This window comes from Myripristis murdjan, chromosome 16, assembly GCF_902150065.1.
Source record: "Myripristis murdjan chromosome 16, fMyrMur1.1, whole genome shotgun sequence".
In the NCBI taxonomy this organism is placed as follows: domain Eukaryota; kingdom Metazoa; phylum Chordata; class Actinopteri; order Holocentriformes; family Holocentridae; genus Myripristis; species Myripristis murdjan.
The window spans coordinates 18,008,475-18,028,789 of NC_043995.1; the positions used below are offsets into that span (position 1 = coordinate 18,008,475).

The 20,315-nt window shown below is 41.1% G+C and overlaps 1 protein-coding gene across 2 annotated transcripts; it reads left to right on the forward strand.

Annotated features, from left to right (window-relative positions):
• Positions 1–14,848: 14,848 nt before the first annotated feature.
• On the forward strand, positions 14,849–18,978 carry glipr2l (GLI pathogenesis-related 2, like). Of its 2 annotated transcripts, XR_003929551.1 has the most exons (6): positions 14,849–15,344; positions 15,975–16,083; positions 17,158–17,261; positions 17,709–17,786; positions 17,923–18,137; positions 18,505–18,639. XR_003929551.1 is itself a non-coding variant. In XM_030072020.1 (5 exons), the coding sequence occupies exons 1-5, from the start codon at positions 15,332–15,334 to the stop codon at positions 18,678–18,680; spliced, it is 480 nt and encodes a 159-aa protein (XP_029927880.1). In that variant the 5' UTR covers positions 14,859–15,331; the 3' UTR covers positions 18,681–18,978. The 2 variants fall into 2 exon arrangements, 1 of the variants encoding a protein (XP_029927880.1); XM_030072020.1 differs by lacking the exon at positions 17,923–18,137 and having other exon boundaries at positions 14,859–15,344; positions 18,505–18,978.
• The last annotated feature ends 1,337 nt before the right edge of the window (positions 18,979–20,315 follow it).

The window sequence follows — 20,315 nt, forward strand, 5'->3', positions numbered from 1 at the left end:
AGCCCCGTAACTGAAGTTGGCCCTGAACACAGCATTTCTTATTTTCCCAGAGGTCCAGAATAGCTCCAGTGTTCAGGGTTGAGGTGAACCGCAGGCCTACTGACCTGTCCCACACTGTAATTACTCCCTCTGCTCCTGCTTGGCTAAGTGGTGTGCATGTACAAAATGCACAAATGCACAAATGTACACATATTTAACCCTAACCCTAACATCCAAAAAAACAAACAAAACACTCAAAAACATATTAATAAGATAAGACATAACTTTATAGTAACTCTGTATAATAACTATCATTAATAAATGGTGAACTGGTAGTTAACTGAACTTAGGTTAAGTTAACAAACAATGAAAATTTTTTTATTATGCTTTTATTATGCTTACTTCTTACATAGTAAACTATATGTTAACAGTTTATTGTTGTGCATAATGTTTTATATATATATATATATATATATATATATATATATTAAGTGTTGGTTAGTAATTACCAAAGGATTTGTAAACCTTAAGAAAGCATTTGTAAAACATCTACAAATATATGGAACAGATATTTGTAACACTTTGTTAATAGTTAATAACAGGTTTGTAAACCATCTATAAAAGTGATATGGATGGCTTTTATAAGTTAATGAATATAACCGCAAGCAGCGATCCCGGTGTCCAAGCCAACACAGACCGATGGAATTTGAAAATGTCAACAGTTCAGTTAAGTTTATAGGTGCACTATCCATATTTATGAACCAATTAACAGGAATTACAAACATCAGTAACATAATAGCCATCAAAATAATGTCTATATTTGGTTTTTAATAGCGTTGCTGTCCAGTAAACCCTGAATCTCCAGTTTGGTTGGTTTTCATGTTTTAACTTAATTTGAGTATTTATGAAACCTTTTAAAAAATAATAATATAAAGTGAAAAATATACAGTCAGCAACCTACAGATAAAACTCTTCTCCTTCGTTTCTGAAAAGTTGATATCATGAAGAGACAAGGTATTTATTAAGCGTAAGTATTTATTAAGCTTTTCACAAGTTATTATAATTATTAGTTGCAACTTTATAATACCCTTCCAAGTAATATTAATATATGTATTAGAAACCTGTTATTAACCAATAACAAAGTGTTGCAAATATCTGGTCCATCTAATGTTTGTGATGTTATGCAAATGATTTCTTAAGGTTTACAAATCTCTTGGTAATCATAAATTGTATATAAAATGTTGTAATGTGTGCAACAATAAACTCTATATAAATAGTGCACTATGTTGAGTAAACATTGAGCAGTGAAATAATTGCTAATATGTAGGAACAGCTTTTTTTTCAATTAAAGAATAGTATTTAATACACACACATGTATATATATATATATATATATATATATATATATATATATATATATATGTATATATATATATATATATATATATATATATATATATATATATATATATATATATATATATATATATATATATATATATATATATATATGCCATATGCGTGTGTGTGTGTAAAAACATATATTCTCTAGTTTGGGTTGGCTATGCTGATTAGCCTGTATCCTAAAAAACAATTTATCTGTTGTTTAGTAACCGATTACTCGCCCACTCTTGCTCCCACAATATCCTAAAGCCGTAGAGTTGTGTACATGAGAGGGGGGTCATGCCTGAAAAACAAACAAAATCCTCTGCTTTTCCTTGTGAGAATAAACACAGAAGGATAAAAGCATGATTCTTGAGGCAGATGTAAGAGTTTAATGTAAAACGTATAAGGTCCTGTCCGTTGTTGTTAATGGGCTGCAGTTAGACCTGATTTGCTTTTCATATTGGGTGGTCAGCTATAACAACCCAGAGTTCCTTGCTCTCTGAAGCCAGGCTCAAAGACCAAGCGGTAACAGTCCAGGGTTTAACAGCCCACCGAGGACAGAGCTAAAGGACAGAGCTAAGACCTCTGGCAGCTTCTCAGACCCCAAAGAGCGGAAGATCTGGAAATGTGTTTAAAGCTTTTTTTATCTTCAAGTACTTGTGAGCTACACAACAAAACACTTCAGTCTCCAGCAGCAGTGTGGGTGTGTTTTCCGTGCAGGCTTCACTCTCTCTTGGCTTTGTTGACTCCACCACTAGTTGCCTCAGTGCACAGAAATTTGCACCTGTACTCAGCCAATCAGGATGAGCATACTCACCCAATGGCTTCTTGATGTATTAGTAGCAAAACACTGCCTTTGATGGCTTATGAAAGGTTTTTTTAACAAACACAAAAATAGATTAAATAGATTGGCTCCATCAATTAAAACTTTTTAATAGACTGGGGTAGGCACTGTTCAGGAAGGGAGGGAGGGTGGGAGGATTTAGGGGAGAAGCATCACTGTGGCTCACTCTTGTCTTACTTGTCACTGCCTGACTTTGAATTCAATCAGTAAGTGCCCAAGTCTTTTTGCATGCTTGCTGGAGCTGCAGCTGCAATACGATAAGAGCGATACTGAAATTAAATATGGCAAGACTCCTCATCCTGATTGGCTCAGTACATGCATGCAAATTTCAGGTGCTGAGGCACCCAGATGAATGGTTAAACCAATAGAGCCCATTATAGGGCTCCACCTGTGATAATAGATCTGGAGTTACGATGCCTAACTGTCGCTTCTGATGATCAAAATGTGAATTGGAAAGAAGCAGCAATCACAACTCATATCTCAGTGCAGGAAACAGCACTCCAGAGCAAGGGTGATGATTGCAGCCTCCAGTATTCCCAGGCTCCAGCCATTACCATGATTAACTTTGCATATTGCACTATCTGACCATGTATAAGCCAAACAGAGGATGCATTAGTGCCCACAAGTCTCAGCTAATGTATTCCAGTGCATCAAATAAGACTCATTGATTCAGCAGCATTCTCTTTTTTTCATATCATGAAGCTATTCATTAACTATTTTACTGTTATAATAATTGTTGCATGACCATGTCATTACAAGGCAATCAAAAAATTTATTTTTAATTTCACCTTTCTGTGACTGAATATGGTATTCTATAATTGTAAAATGTAATGTTCAGTGCTATAATAAAGTAGCACTGATAAACTGATAACTGCGGCTATGCAGGAATTGAGCTTATAGAGATCTGGGGAGAAGGAAGTAAGCAGGATAAAGTGAAGTGGGTTTTCCATAGTGATGGGGTTATTAGAGCAGATGCTCCCCAGGTAATGGATTATCAGATACATTAACAACTGCAGCAATTATTCAGCATAGTGCATGGTCATAGGGGTGAATTATTAATTATCTACAGCTGAAAGATTTGTTCTAGAGTGTGATTTGATGTCAGAAAGAAGGACGGAGATGAGGGGATAGTATGGAAATGGGATTCATGTGTTAAAAATCCTGCTAGGTAATGGTTGCATTCAGTGGCGGTTCTGCCCATGTTGCTGCCCTGGGCGAAATTACTGCCTTGCACCCCTATCTGTTCTAGCCACGCGCGCAGCGAGAACTTCCAAGCGATAACGGCCGCTACCGGTGCCCCTCTGGCGGCTACACGCGCCCCTCCCAGAGCAGGGGCGCCAACACCTGCACAAATACCTTTTTTTGGAAAAATACTTTTTATATGGACAAAATCTTGTTTGCATAAAAAAAAGCCACCGGTCGGCATCAGGCGGGCCGGCCGCGGCACCGGCTTGATGCTTACAGGTGCCGCGCCCACCCGGTCAGGTCTGCCGGATCTGACAGGTGAGCAGCACACGCATACTGCCATCCTCTCATTATAAATCAGCTTTTGTTCATACGCGGCTGCAGCAGCACAACGGACAATGACACAGACAACATGGTTGATTATTGACTGCGCAATGCGGCCATTCGCCGGTAATTGCGGCATCAGGCGAGCCTACCTACTGGTTTATATGCAAGCACAATACATGTGTATTTGCTTAGACCCCAATATTAGACGAGGGCGTTTTTTCAGGGCATTTTCAATGGAAAAAATATTGTCTTATATTCAGATGAATACGGTAATAGAAAACTGCTTTGCAGCGAGGATGATTTTTTTTTTTTTTTTTTTTTGCGCTCATGCCGCCCCCCACGTGACATGAAAATATGTCGCCCCAGGCAGCTGCCCGCTTCGCCCGTGCCTAAAACCGCTACTGGTTGCATTGTGTATAGGGGTGTGGTGTGCAGAGGCACTTGGCCCGGCTTAGCTTTGCCTGAGGGTACAGACAGGAAGACACATCCTGGTCTGAGGCCTCTGTTTGCTACAGTGACTTTTCCTCTTCTTGCTTCACCAACTCTACACGACACGTCTTCTTTTCGTGTTTTCCTAACGGCGCTGAATGTCCTCTTAAGCCCCCTTGGCTATATTTTTGAGGTTATGTTCTAAGGTTTTGCAGGCCATGACCGGACACAGCCTGAAATGCCACATCTAAAAACAAGCTTTTCTACGGGCAGTAACATGGGAGGGCCAGGCCTTGAAAACAACCCACATATGCCCTCATCACTTGTTCAGAAAATGGGTAAGCTGTCAAAGCCCTTTTTTGTGGAGTGCTTAAATGAGTTACAGAAGAATATAAAATCCAGCTGGCTGGTTGGCAGCAGAGGATATCCTTGCTGAAACTTGTCTTGGCTTTGGACAGAGTCAGGAACAATGCTTGCAGGCTGTACATTTCTCTGCGATATAGACAGGATAGACTCTCTCTCTCTCCTCTCTCTCTCTCTCTCTCTCTCTCTCCTCTCTCTCTCTCTCTCTCCTCTCTCTCTCTCTCCTCTCTCTCTCTCTCTCTCTCTCTCTCTCTCTCTCTCTCTCTCTCTCTCTCTCTCTCTCTCTCTCTCTCTCTCTCTCTCTCTCTCTCTCTCGATCATTTTAGAGATTTACAGTGGAATCTCTCTCCTGACCCCTGCTCCACTGGTGCTCAATGAGTGGCCTGTAAAGTTAATGGGTCAGATCCAATCTTTCCTTGTAACACACATCACTCGCTCTCATACTCACATGCAGTTTCTCACTTTCTCTGAGACACACACACTCACTGCAGCATCAGGACATGGTCTCAGCTTTATAGGGGGTCCTAATCACAGTGGTTATAAACCCTGACTGAATGACTGAGCAATCTGGTGACACTGATGTATATAATGTTACAGAGACTCTAAGGAATTTAGGCTGGGTTCAGCTAAACTATACTAAAACTCAATGAAACTGAATTGAAATCCTGACTTCCTGAAAATTAAATTAAATTAAATTAAATTAAATTAAATTAAATTAAATTAAATTAAATTAAATTAAATGCATGTGATGTTTTAGCTTTCATATTTGCCTATGTGCATGCAGGGTAATTAAGAGAGTGGTGTTTGAGAGGCGAAGTTATGGGTGCATAAATTAATTAAACATTAATGAGAAATGTTTATTAATATATTTTTGAAAGAATTCATGGTTTATTGTTTTTGTGGCAAAAACTTTCAAAATACCAAAAACAATAGAGAAGCTAAAACTACTGCATAGTGCACAGTGGAAACAAAGCAAAACTAAAGTGCAATTGGGAAAAAAAATCAAGAAACAAATATTTAAAAACTAAAAAAATAAATAAACTGTAACTAATAATAATAATAATAATAATAATAATAATAATAACTAAAATAATTAAAAACTAAAAAAAAAAAAAAAAATCCCACTACTGGTCTTTTCCATGAGGCCAGGGCCACAGAATTCAGTGAGATGTAGAAGTAAAACTTTACCACCTCTTTGTCCATTCTGATCTGCACTCCCCTCTTGTCTTTAATCTCTCCATTCACGCCTTTTCTGTGTTCTTTCACTCCATTTTACTTTGGATCCAACTCCCCCAGCCCCCTGTGACATCAAATCCCACTCTGGAACAGAAGTCCTGATGGTAGTGAATATATAATTCATCCTCATGACCACACACTGCTGAATATTTCACTCTGACAGTCATGTATAATTATAGTTGACTTTATGTCATGCTGTCAGTCCAGTACCTCGCTCTCTGGCAGTTTTTTTTTTTTCCACACAGCCCCCCAGACCTCAAAAGCAGCTTCCTTGGCAGCGCGGGCTGCCTTTAGTGTTTTAGAGGCGGGGGACTGCGCAATTACTGTCACTCATTGACTGGCAACTCCAGCATCCACACCTGGTCCCGCTGCCTCCAATCAAACACCTATAATGGCTTGTAATTACTGACAGGAATTGTGTTGTGCTGAGAAGACACCCACACAATGCATACTATGGTGTTTAGGAAATGAGATAAAGCAAGCAGTAACGATCCACATGAGGGTGGTAATGAGACTTAATGGGAGTTAATGGGGTTACACTGATCGTGAGAGGAGAGAGACCCCAGGTTAATACGGCTACTAACAGGACAGAGACAAGCAAGGGAGACACTCACACAATATAAAGGCCTACCTCAGCCCTCATGCCATCGCCTGAAATCATTAGATCGTTCTAACTCTCCTCTGTTTAAGAATTATACATGAGCCTTCTGGAGGACTCCTGTCTTTGATTCTCTTGTCCTGTGCTGGGGTTATACAAGCGGTGTGTGTGTGTGTGTGTGTGTGTGTGTGAGTGTGTGTGTGTGTGTGTGTGTGTGTGTGTGTGTGCACATGTGCATGTGTGTGTGTTGGAAAGAGTGCATTCTTTCGACAGTCCTCTGTGTTTAGCAGCAGTTAATGAGATCAGGGTGAGTGTTACCTGGGAGGAGGCCTTTGATGAAATATGTTCAGAAAGAGAGGGGGGTCGTGGAGAGTGAGATGGGAGGAGAGTCAGGAGGAGCAGGGAGGGAAAAAATAGAGGGGGGAGTAGGGCGCAGGAGGAGGGGTGTGGGGGATTTGGGTTGATATATAGAGATTGCTTGAAGAAAATAGAGAGGATATAGGGGGATAACAGTGAAAAACTGAGAGGGGAAAGAGAGGGAGCGAGAGCAGCAGCGAGGAAAAGTGACAGAGAGCAGAAGGGAGGACATTCATTTTTAATCGAGAGGAAAAGTCAGCTTCACCGCAAAAAGAAAGGCAGATAGATGAGGCTGTTACACTCCTCCCTGTACACGCACGTTCACTCACACACACTATGCACACACACAGAGACAAAGTCACACACACCTGCACATGCATGCGCGCACAGACACAGGAGAAACACACACACATACACCCACACCCACACACAGCGCTTCAAACAATCAACAGTGAATAATGTGTGGTCTGTTCAGCGCTGTGTATTTGAAAGAGTGGATTGCAGTGAAATTTTATGAAACCCATGAGGGAGTATTTGGATTATAGTTTTTCCTTCATCATAATCAGACTCAAATCCTCCTCTTTAACTCTAATACTTTAATTCTAATTACTCCACACAGGCTTCAGTGAGCTGAAGACGGGGAGGGTCTTTATCCCCTGGGAGAGAAAGGGGGAGAGACAAAGAAAGACAGAGAGAGCTAGAAAGAGACATACAGAGAGAGTGAAAGAAAGTAAGAAACAGAGAGAGAGGAGGGAGCCAAAGAAGAGCGAAAGTGGTGTGACAGAGAGAGGTATTCACAGTGTGTAAAGGAGTAATGATAAGAGTATTGCCTTGCTGAAGGCTGTTTAACTCCTAGCTACATTTACAGTGCTTAATTTTCTAAATGACAGGTGCAGACCATGCAGCCTCACAGAGCTCTGCTAAAAGACTTAAAAAAAAAAAAAAAAAAAAGTGTCAAAAGCACTTACTGTGTATTTCACACGGTTCATGGCAGCAGAAATACAAACAACCACTTGAACCAGCAGGTTGGCAGTGGGGTTGGAGAGACCACCTGGCAAACAAAAGGTTTCGTGAACAAACCTTGCTAGTGGCAGCGCTATGAACTGCCAAAACAGAAAAGTCCCATGTTAACGTGTACCAGTCTGTTCAACAAGGCACTGAACGTCCATATTTATGTGCATCAAAGGATGTATAATTAAATGATGCAGCCTCATTCATTCCTAAAGCTCAGCAAGCCACTCATTTCCATTACGACTTCTGTGGTCGTGCAGCCATTCCGCTCTGGCTTGTTTTTACCATATTGGCAGCATTTTGGGTAAAGTGTGTGAATCCCAAGAGGCTTTCGTCAGCGCTGCCTTTCAGAAGTAATACATTAACACAGTAAGCTCTGGCTCAACTTGGCTTGCTCCAAGATAGTGAATGTTGGTCCACTGCCTGGTTTAGAAACTTTGAACTGTTTAACTGAATCAGTGAAATTTTAAACCTCAAGCAGCATAAAATCTCTATATATTCTTGTTTAAAAGAGGTCTTCTGGAGGTGGGACTGGCCACCACTGCAATATCCCATATGGAAATCTAATATTTGACCATATGTGCCCCTATACCAGAGAAATTCAGTTTAATGCAAGTTCAGTCAGGGAGACTACCTGCACTGTCTTCACAGGCTCACTGATTCCTTTTCTTCTCTCTCTCTCTAACCTACTCGTCTCTCTTTATGTAAGCCTCAGTCATTCTTTGTTTGTGTTGTCATTTCTGGTTCCTCCGGTTCCCATGGTGATATATCTGCAGGCCATATACTGTATGTTGCACATGTGTAACAATGCTGAGGGCAATGGAAAGGATAAGTGTATTTGTGTTATATTTTGTATATTAAAATGCTTCAATTTCTAGTACATTTTGTGTGCCGGTATTCAGTGGTGATATGCCTTTATTCAATATGGTCATATATGCCATATGGAAATCCCATTTATGTTCATACTGTAAATCACATTTCCATACGTGATTCTCCTGCACTGTCAGGAATTTTTAAACATTTGCCTTTGATACACACCGCTGCCATGGCCCCATCCCATCCCATTGGTACTGAAAATGAGAAGACGTAAGCTAAATACCTTACATGTTCTCTGACACCATCTAAGTGATTACTCGCAGGTATTGCCAGCTTATGAACAGAACACAGACAGAAACTCTGCGGGATCTAATAACACTTTACTGACCACTGGCCCATTGGGATTCTAGATCAAACCAGATATGAATAACAAAAAAAAAAAAAAAAAAAAAAAAAAAAAAAAAACGAACAGGAAAGATGTTTCATTTTCCCCAGAGGGCTCTCTCCCTCTCGCATTCCCCACTGTTATCTCTATCTCTCTCCACATTGGCTGCTTTCATCCCACTCCCAGAGCTGGAGAGATACACAACACGCACAGGGAGAAACACACACAGACACAGAAGTTAAAACACACGCACACACAAAAGGAAGAGGCACATACCAAGGAGAAATGCACTCTCACTATCACACACACACGCACACACATACAAACAGACACAGTGGGCCCTATTTCAGGATGCTGTCAGCAGGGGGACAGAGGCTAGAGGAAACACAGGATGAATTCTCCTCTGCCTCATTCCATCACACTGCCATGACACCCCTATTTACCTCCCCCATCTATCTCCACCCTGACTGTCTACCACCTTGTCGTGTGTGTGTATATGTGTGAATGTGTCTATGCCTGCCAGTATGAGTGTGTGCCTGTATATGTGTGCGTGAAGATTGGTGCGTGTATCCACATGGGTGTGAGCTCGAGTGTATCAGCACATTCACAGTGATACATTGTGATGAGGTGGACATTGAATGTAGCGCTGTATTGTAGCGTTGTTAGAGCATGCTGTGCAGCACATCAGGGCTTGGCAGAATCCCTGCATTTTGTTTACATGGTTCAAACACTGGCAGTCTCTCCCACAGGAACGACTCTGGAAGTTTCTTCATTAAAGAGTACAGTGGTGCTAGCCCTTGGTTTTGCGAGCAATCTCTCCAACTGATCCCCCCCTTAACTCGGTTTCAGCTTTTTCTTGTCATCTCTTCAGGCTCACAAGCTTTCCTCTCTCTCCGCTGTCATCTGATAGCTTCTCCTCACACCCCATATGCCCCTCTGTGAATATGAGAGAACCACTTTCATTTTGGGGGGGGGCGAAAGTGTTCTCCCCAATTCACCAATCTCATTTTGGCTCTGCCAAAAAATATGGCCTCTCTTTTTGTCTCTCACGCAGGCAAACAAATTCACACAGGCAAATAAAAAAGTCCATCCCCTCCTGTGTCTCTACCACCCCACAGCTATGGTCACGCATTATTGCTCCATATCAATGTTGTTTTTTTTTTTTTTTTTTTTTTTTTTTTTTTTTAAATAATTTGTTCATTGTGATCCATGACTGCAACAACGAAAGAAAGAGCACAGTGAGAGCAAGGAGAGTACATATTAGCAGTGCAGACAGTCAGTGTTGACCTGCCTAGTTTATCCCTCACTGAAACACTGGCTTTGATTCTCTAGGCAAACGCAAATGTGCCACATTTCTGGTCTTTTTCACTCACTCTACATTGCTGCAGACTGCAGACAAACATGCTCACATGTAAGTTTATAACAATCATATTCTGAAGACCCACGTGAACAGCATTCACTTAGGACACTGTGCATTTGCTACTGTACATTCAAACAGAATGCTCTTGACATTGAAGATATGTTTATTGTGCTGCCATGAACAATACTGTGGGCACATCAACTGGGTTATTTATTTGTTTATTCATCCATTAACTCATATGCTTTAACTGTTTAATTCCAGCATACACTCTGGACAGGTCTAGTCATGAGGCATGGAACAAAACAACAACAACAACAATAACAACAACAAAAATCAAATCAAATCAAATAATCCATTTATTTATGGATGATACTTTTTTTATTACCAGTTAGCATCGTGATGTATCTTCCAAAATGCGCAGTGAAACATGCTTCAAAATTAGTTTAGAGACTGTTTTCAGCATTAAATATTCATATCCATGTGACATTCAGATCCATGTGACATTCAAATATCTCAAGGAGATATGTATTTTCTTAAAAATAAATTAGAATTTTGAACAGTGCTTGTCTTTTTTTGTTTTTTTTTTTCTCTGCACAAACTCAGTTCAAGCTATTTACACTCTGATCACAGATATCATGACTGCTTAAAACAAGACAAGGAGACTAATAGATTGTTTGCGTGCCTTGGGTACGTCCATGCACATGGTGGTTTGTGCTTGGATATGTGTGCATACTGGCGGATTCTGCAGACTGGCAGTGACCACTGGCAAAAAAATAATACCCTTCCTATCCCATCTCTCTATTTGTCAGTGGTTGACGGCTGCATTTTGTTTGTGAGTGTGTGTGTATGTGTGTGCGTGCATGTGTGTGCGTGTGTGTGCATGCTTGACAGTCTGCTGATGGGCTAACACCTTTTTTCCAGACAGCCTATCCTCCTGTATCGTCTCGCCAGAGCAATGGAGCACTCCTCAGCATGGTAAACAATGCACACCTAGACACAGACACCCACACAGGCACACACACACATGCACACGCACACATCCACACACACAATTATACTCACACTTCTTCTTAAATAAATATCTTTGTCTTATGCTGACCTGAAGCAGAGGCTTAAAATTCTCAACTTAGTAAAGCACTCCCCCAGGCCAAACTGAGGCAAGGTCAATAAATAGTTCTATGGTACTTAACGAAACAAACAAAGCATCGAAATAAGCCAAAAAGGCACACCCCAGAATTACAAAATTAACTTGCTGCCCTGCACAGCCACAACAGCTGTCCCAGATGCCGAAGAGAGCCCAAAGGGGGTCCATGCATAATGATGGTTAGTTATTTTCAGAAGCAATAATTAGCGTCCATAATGTCAAGATTTTCCGTGGCTCTGCAAATAGCATTTAATATGACAACTATTAAATGCTATTAAATCAGCTTGAAGAGCTTATTAGTTATACTACTTGAATATAGCTATTTAACTGAGGATATACCCAATGTGGAGTGAGAAAGGGAATGAGAGTAAAAAGAGCAGGCAGCAGCTCCCCAAGTCAACAAGGATTACAGGGTCTCCCTGCACATGTGGAGCAAGTAAGGAAATTATTTACAAATAGGAAGAGTGTCCGTGGATTTTCAGAGAGAGAGAGAGAGAGAGAGAAAGAGAGAAGAGGGAGAGAGAGAGAGAGAGACAGCACACTCTGTCGGAGAGGCACTCATTTGTCTGCACAGAGAATATCAGGGCTGGGTTCACGGAAGCCTGCTAAGCTATGTTGAGAGGCAGGCAGTCGTCTGAACAGCCATCAAAACATAACACATCAATCAATATCAAGGTCAAAGAACACTTGTACTGTTACCAGCACAGAGATCTCACATCATCATCTATCTTTCCCCTTCACCTCTGTTCCCGTTTTCTCTTTTCTCTCTTCCTGACAGGTCAGAGTATGTCCAAATATTCAACTCACACTCTCTCTTTCTCTGATGGTGTGTGTGTGTGTGTGTGTGTGTGTGTGTGTGTATGCACAAACAGTATATGTATATGTGCATGCCTGCATCTCTAGTGTGTGTGTGTGTGTGTGTGTGTGTGTGTGTGTGCATATGAGAATGAGGATGTGAGAATAATTTAATTATGGACCAGATAGAGCGGGTTACTGAGGTTAATATCCAACATGCACTCTGCTCCTCTCCGGACACAGTAATTGCTTTAAGCACATTAGGAACTTTATTGACTGCGATGGCCTTTTAAGACATTACATTTCTGCTGCTTAGTGTCAGACAGGAGTCAGCCAGCTCTCCTTACTGTCTCTGTCTCCCTCTATCTCTGTCTCCCCCTGTCTTTCTCTATAACCCACCCCCCAACTCCACTTGCCCTGCCATTCTTTCTTCTCTCCTCGCCTGTATCTGCTTAATTGAATGCTCAGTAAATATGATAGGATTTGTACAGTGCCTCATCCGCCGAGGCCGCTTGATGAGGTTTGATTGGCAGGTGATTAACTCCTCTTAACCCAGAGAATCATTCGTCCTCGGTGGAACAGTCGAGCTAATGACATCATAAAAGGCTTCTTGATGTGTCAAATTCTGGAGCAGAACTCTGGAGAGAGCTTCCAACAACTGCCTCAAAAAAAGTGTGCAGCCCCCTCACTTCTCCCTCTCCCAGCTCAGATCAATCCTCTCAACACCCCCTCACTAAGATCTCTCCATCTCCACTCAAGTAGACCTCTTAATGAGGATGGAGGTGAATGGAAGGAGTTATTAAAAAGTCCTCACCTTCCTCCTGGGACCGCTAAAGAGGAATTATATGCAACTAAGTGCACTTACAGTCCCAGTTAGAGTTATTTCACATTTCTGTTGCCATAAATCCACACGACTGGAGTCAAGATGTGAGGGGGGAAATTATTTCTGGCCCAGAAAGAATGTGATGTTCCTTTCTTTTTATAATAGATCTGAGAGAGGATTTTCATCCGGGGCTTCAGGTGAGGGAGAAGTGAAAATCACAGATGGGCTGGAAGAAGGAAGGTAGAGTGAGAAAGAGAGAGGGAGAGGGGGAAGGAGAGTGATGGGGAGGAAAAGAAAAGAGAGGGAAGGATGTCGCAGTTGACAGGGATGGGAGCCAAGCAATAAGTACAGCAGATATAGCCAATGCGCAGAGATAAATGATGTAATATCTGCATGGATCAATGTCTGTACTGTCCCTCTAAAAGGGGCTCTCTCCATAAATCACAACACCAACCCTCCTCATACTCACTAGCCCGCTCGCTCTGTCTTTCTCTCTCTCTCTCTCTCTCTCTCTCTCTCTCTCTCTCTCTCCCTCTCTCTCTCTCTCTCACACACACACACACACACACACACACAGGCACGCACTCAACAGCTATCTCAATTAGTATAAATTAAGACGTATCGCTGTAGAGTCTGTGTCTTGAGATCACTATGTAAATGTCTTCTTCCAGCTGTCCATCCCCATCACTATGCAGATGGTAAGAGGATGCAGGGAGGAAATCCATTTGTTAAGATAGCACTATCCAGCTAATGAGAAATCAAGTGGCTTGACTTTTCACATGAATCCCATCATGTCCACTCATATTATTAAACTAAGATGTCATGGGCCGCATTTAGCATGACTAATAGTCCAACCATTTCCTCATTTAAAATCTTTGCTAACAGGCCCACCTTGTGGAAGAGGAGTGTATTACAACTTTTACCCTGCCGATCCCACTGGCTGGTTCATCATTACAAATGTATGCGGCATGGCTGAGCTTCGGTCAAAACCACAGAACTTTATTTTAAGTTCTACTGAATTGCAGGAAAATATGTGCAACATTTTTGCACAAGGCATTTAGATATGTTCAATCTGATGTAGTGGTGCCACCGTAAAACAATGACATCTTAGGTTTGCATGTATTGCATGTATGTATACATTCACTATAAGCATGAAGAAGCTTCAGTGAGGCATTGCAGCCAGCAGATACAGAATATTATTGTGACACTGTCAAACTATATGGAGGATTTTTTCTCACTTTAAGGGGATATATAAGAGAAAACTGGAGTTCAAGAGGTTAAAAGAGAAAGGGGAAAAATCTATTTCTACTCTTTTGAGTAGGATTGACTAGCTTTGTCAGAGCAATTTAGTTTAAACACTAAATCTGCTAGGGGACTTTAATGGTGTACAATAAAGTATACTAGCCACAAATTAGTTACATAAACTACTAATTTCAAGTGTGATTTAGAAAGCCCCTGCATTGGATTACACAGAAAGTGGCCAAGAGATACTTGAGCTCAAAGCTTAAAAGCAGCTGTCATTTGACAGTGTTTGGCCCTCTCAGTGACATGCACAGTGGTACCATGTAACATGAAGGCTATTCAGTCAAAGGCCTGTTTCAAGAGTTTGCGTTGTCTTCACTTGTCCATTGCCTGGCACAACGCTGCAAACAGGAGAGTGGGTTGTGAGGAAAGCCACTGTCACATCCACAATTGCTAAAAGTAACATTCTCCCTTGGCTACCAAGCTACAAAACACAGGACTCTCAGAGCCATATATGGGCATGTGTCTCACAGAGATGATGTCATCAGACCAACGGCTGCAGGGGCTACCCTTTCATTTGTAGGAATGTAAAGAGAAGAAGAAGTGGGCGTGTGCTTATCTGAGCTACACAGATAGAAGTAAGACATATAGTGTGGGGTGTGTGGCCACAGGAGAAACAAGCTGTGCGAGCTGTAGTGAGGCTAAAGGAATAGGAAGAGTCTAGAGGAAGAGAAGTGTTGCATAAAATATCATTAATACACAGTTTAGAAGTTAAAGGGCAAGTTTGTAAAAAGTGCCTGAAAGTTAAAATTGGAATGAGAGGGGAATAGAAAGAAAAGGTCAAAATAAAAGCATTAGCAGCTGTTGTAGAGTTTCAGCGTGAGACAGGGCTGAAGGATACTGTGAAGGGGAGAGAGAGAGAAAGAGAAAGAAAGAGACACACACAGAAAGAGAGAGAGAGGGAGGCCAGAAGCAAACAAGACAGAAGAGAGGCTTCTTTCGTCTAGTACTTTGTTAACTGATCTTATAGAGGGCTTCCTGTGTCAGCACCATGGGAAAGTCAGGTAAGTGGAAACTGCACTCCCAGGATTGTAACTTTGATTACATCAGTTTAGCTGTGGCCCTAGAAACAGTGTGTTTGTGTTTGTGTGTGTGCGTGTGTGTATGAACTTGGCTGTCTTTGAAAATTGGAATGGTGGAATGGGAGAGAGGACAAGATACTAAACTGTAAATCTAATTTCCTTCCCTCTATTTCTTTAACAGTGCAGCCAGTGAGCTCTCAGAATTGCTTTTACTGATTGTAGGTTAGGGTTCATTTTGCCCCAGATAGAGTATGTGCACGCTGTTAGATTGCATTGGTTTTTGTGTTAGTGTGTGACTATTTGAATCAGCCTATTGTGTGAACACTCAGAGTGTGTGCCTTATGAAAAAGGCCAGTGAGTGATAGGCACCGGGGTGTGGGGAGGGCCGGGGGGGTGATGTGGATGACGTTTTCTACTGTGCATCAATCACCCGTCACCAAGCTGGTACTCACTTTCTGAGGTCAGGCACACTGTAAGATTTTCTGTTATTCTGTGACTAAAACAGTCAGGTATGAATTGTCAGCTTGCATAATCACAATGTCTAATTCTCTTCTGTCTCTGTCTTACTCCGCCTCTCTGTCCCGTTTCTCTTTTTCTCTCGGCCTCTTTCAGCCTCAAAGCAGTTTGCTGAGGAGGTGTTGCGGACCCATAATGAGTACAGGAAGAAGCATCAGGCGCCTCCTCTGAAGCTGAGCAGCAAACTAAGCAGAGAGGCTTCCCGGTGGGTTAATGCAAACACATAGAATTGTAGTCTAATTAGCAAACAGCACATTTGCAGTCATTGTCAAATTGCTCAGGATAACAGCAAAACTTAATATCCTATCAAGGGTGTTCAGTTATTTTGACAATTTGTTTCAGTAATTGCCAATATATTAGCATTTCATTCAAATTAAACTAAATAAATTGGTTTTCTCACCACATTTTTCAAACAATTATTCTCATATAAATTCAACTTATTCCACAGAATTCATCGGTCTGTCTGAATCCAAAGTCCTGAAATACCGTTAGTCAGGATGTTAGCTACTGTTTTGCATACTGAGGCTTTAATCCATTTCCATGAGCATGTTTGATGGTGCAGCATCAAACAAGCATCTTAGATCCTTGCGGTTGCCTAATCTGAAAATGTAAGATGGTACTCCAAATCACAGTATTATCCATGCAAGGAAAATGAATGCTCAATCCTTGTAGACTACTATTAAGATATGCTAACCCCATAAATACTGTAGTTCAACCACAGAAATTTATTATCATCTATTTTTTTTTTTTCAGATCTGATCCCCCCTTATAAAACACTGAATAGTTTTAAGCCTTCAGTCCTCCTATGATAAATTAAACAACCTGAAAAGGTGCACAAGCAGGCAGGCTACATGTGCATGCTTGTGATGGAGGGAGGGTTGTCAATTAGGCAGCACTTTGTTTTAAGGCATCACAAGCCAAAAAGGTTGAGAACCACCAAATTAGAGGTCACAATTATTTTAGTGTCCAGTGTTAGTGGTCATCATGGTATCACCGTGGCTGATGAATTAATTAAGGCATCCCTAAAATAACACAGTAGATATTCTAGCACTCTCTCAGCCTTGCATCAAACATGTGTTAGTGCTTCAAACAGTGCAACAAGCATGTAGAAAGTGTGACTCACACAAAGCCACGTCTGAAGTCGTGATCCGTCATCAATTCTGGAGAACTCACAACCTTTGCTCCGCAGCGGGAGCAAAGGTTGTTGCAGAGTTCATCGTGGATGGAACAATTTTATGGGGTCCTGTCGACTACTTTCATTTTTTGTTTCTCTCTGTAGCTATGCTGAAAGTCTGGCCAGCACACGGATCCTGAAGCACAGTGTGGAGTCCAGTAGAGGGAGCTGTGGAGAGAATCTAGCATGGGCCTCCTATGACCAGCCAGGTACAGACACACACAAACACACACACATAAATCCATACCCATACGTATACATATATACAATCAGGATGAGAAAAATCTTATGAGATGCATCCCTCCAAAGATAGTTTAGTCTACAGAGCTTAAAACTGACAGTCCATGCAGACCGTCCAGCCCAGCAAGTGAACAGCTGGGATCTATTTCCCCCACTCTGGATTTTGTGTGAGACTTCACAGACCATGACTCACTGCAGAAATATGTCAATGCAGGACGGCGCAATTCATAAAAACTCTCCATTAGACAGCATAAATTGGGTGACACAGAGTCCAGCTGCAAAGTTTTGTAAGAAAAAAATGTGCCAAACAATTTGTTGCATGGGGTGCAGTTGGCTTCAAAACTGTTCCATGGTATTGTTAGCCTTATAATTAATATACACGACACAGTGATTTTATTTATCTTGTGTGCATGCAGGAAAGGATGTGGTAGATCGCTGGTATGATGAAGTGAAACAGTACAACTTCAACCGCCCTGGATTCTCCTCTGGCACTGGTGAGATGAATGCAACAGTACACAACTCTTTAACTCGTTAACACATTATATCAAACGTTCCTCACTTCTCATTTCTTCTCATCATGTCGCATATCATCTCTTCTTATTTCTCTATCTATCTTTGTAATTCTGTCAGTTTCTCTTTCCGCTCTGTCAGTTCCTCTGTCTCAGTGTCAGGTTAACTCAAGCATGTGAGATGGAGTTGTCCAGTGATGTCACATCATTGAACAATCCCTGTGTGTCTAACTGTGAGAGTCAGTGATCGCCCATGGGGAAACTGAGGGAAAACCACAATCTTCTGTATCACTTACAAGACCGTGTGTCACTTCCAGTCTGTCCAAATACCTCCAGGTGCTTTCCTATACTGCCTCTGCTTTGAGTATGACTGGAGCCTTTAGAACTTAATAACACGTAAACCAGATCACGCGTAGCAACTCGTCAGACTGATTCACACTGACTCATATGTTGATGGGTGGAGGGAGGAAAGTAATAAGTGCACACTGAGAAAAGTTGAGAAATGAGGGGAAAGAGAGGAATTAAGATTCCTAAGTCTGTAAATATTTAGAGGAACTGAGTGATGTGGGTGCACTCAGATTCAACTGTGTCTTAACAGTTTGTTTCCTTGTCCCCCTCTCTCTCCCTCTCTGTCCACCCTCTTCTACCTATTCTTGCCTCTGCCTCCAACTTCTCTCTGTTACTCTTTTCACGCACCACCTAGGCCATTTCACAGCAATGGTGTGGAAGAGCAGTAATAAACTGGGTATTGGTAAGGCCATTGCATCAGATGGTTCTTCCTTTGTGGTGGCCAGGTACTTCCCAGCTGGGAATATCACCAACCAGGGACACTTTGAGAACAATGTCCTCCCTGCAAAAACTGCTGCCCCCACCTCCTAAAGACGTCTAGACCCCCTAAGACTTGACTCAAGTCCAAAGAAACTTATTCCATTTTCCAGAAGACTCTGAACTTCTCTGCCGGCACTACTAGAAATAATACTCAGGAGAGCACCATGTCTTGCCCTATAGCGAACCTTATAAGTATCCAGTATGAACCTGAAAGAAGATTTGCACTTTGTCTTGAAACCCTTGGTTTATGATTTGAAAGGGACTGGTGAATGATATTTACTGTGGAATGAAAGAAGTGCTATTATTTGACATTGCTAATAAAGCCAATTCAGTATTTCCAGTGACCACAGCAGGTTGTCTTGATGGATGTTTGCCTTGTGTGTGATGGTACACTGATCTATATATTTCATGAATGCTAACAGATTTTCACACAGCCTTGCATCTGTATTTGTGTAGGAATGGGAGCCAATTCAGTGGAAGCTGCAGGTAATATAAATTTACATGGAGTGTCAGTTCTTGTAATTTGAATTAAATGATTCAACATGCCAGGTACGAATTGTGTTATTGCCACCACTTGTCAAACCACAACACTGGTTACTGAATTTTGTTTGTGTGTTTGTACTTTAACAAATTTTGTACAATAAAGGTGATTGTTTGCCACAAATGCAATTGACATTTGCCTGTGACTCCACCTGCCTTCATCATCATGTGACATCATAATAGATATAATAGCAAAAAAAAAAAGAAAATTAAACTTTCATTCTAAAATGACATCCACAACAATTTTTGAGAAACCGTACATCAATTCTAGCAAAGTATTTGCTGTCAACAAAATTACCTCACTATGACATATGATGCTATCAGCCACTAAATATAGTTACATTTTAGATGACATAAGTAGTTGTATGGTAAAGTATGGAGTGATGAACAACAGGGTATTTTTCTCCAAAATGGATTGTAGAGATCTGTATTACTGTGGGACTTGCTCTAGTGGGTCCCAAAACTGATTTCAGCAGTGTAATGTTGTTCTTTAATAGCTGCAGCTCTCCTCTGCAAAAATAAGGTATGCAATTAAATGTAATTCTAATATTACGGTGCAATCTGTCTGCATTGTTTCTAAAAAGCCCTCACTGGTAAATCAGGACATCATTCTTACTCTGCCTGGTAACATCTGTTCCCTGTGCATGACCAGCATCTCATAGCGTCATGTTCATCATATATTGGCACAATAACAATGATATAACATAGCAGCAAATAAAATATGATAACTGATGAAAGCCTTGCTTTGTGAAAATAAATGAATATTATTATAACATTACTGTATTAAGTAATTGTCTAACTGTGGGGGAATTTCTAGTGTGGGCTTCTGTCTGAGTTTGAGATAAGGACTTGCAAAGGAGGCGAACAGATTGCTAAAACCAGCATGAGACTATGGATGATAAATAAACACGAACTCTACGGTTCATTGTGTAATAAATCTCCAGTCTATTTTTAGATTTGCAGCAAATTCTGAAATTAGGGTTAGAGAAAATAATTCATGTAGCCCTACTGAAGCTAACTTAATGGTTTTCTCGGCCTAACACGGACTGCTCCTAATGTTAAAACAATAAATACCCAGATTCTTCATCCCGTGCAGGAAATATTATCTTTATGGTGCAGTTCAGGAGCAGTCACAGCTCACTCCGA

Excerpts from the sequence above, each read along its gene's own strand:
- glipr2l (XM_030072020.1), top strand. Across the intron at positions 17,262-17,708 it reads GGCCTCCTATGACCAGCCAG|GAAAGGATGTGGTAGATCGC; the intron begins GTACAGACACAC and ends GTGTGCATGCAG. Across the intron at positions 17,787-18,504 it reads TGGATTCTCCTCTGGCACTG|GCCATTTCACAGCAATGGTG; the intron begins GTGAGATGAATG and ends CGCACCACCTAG.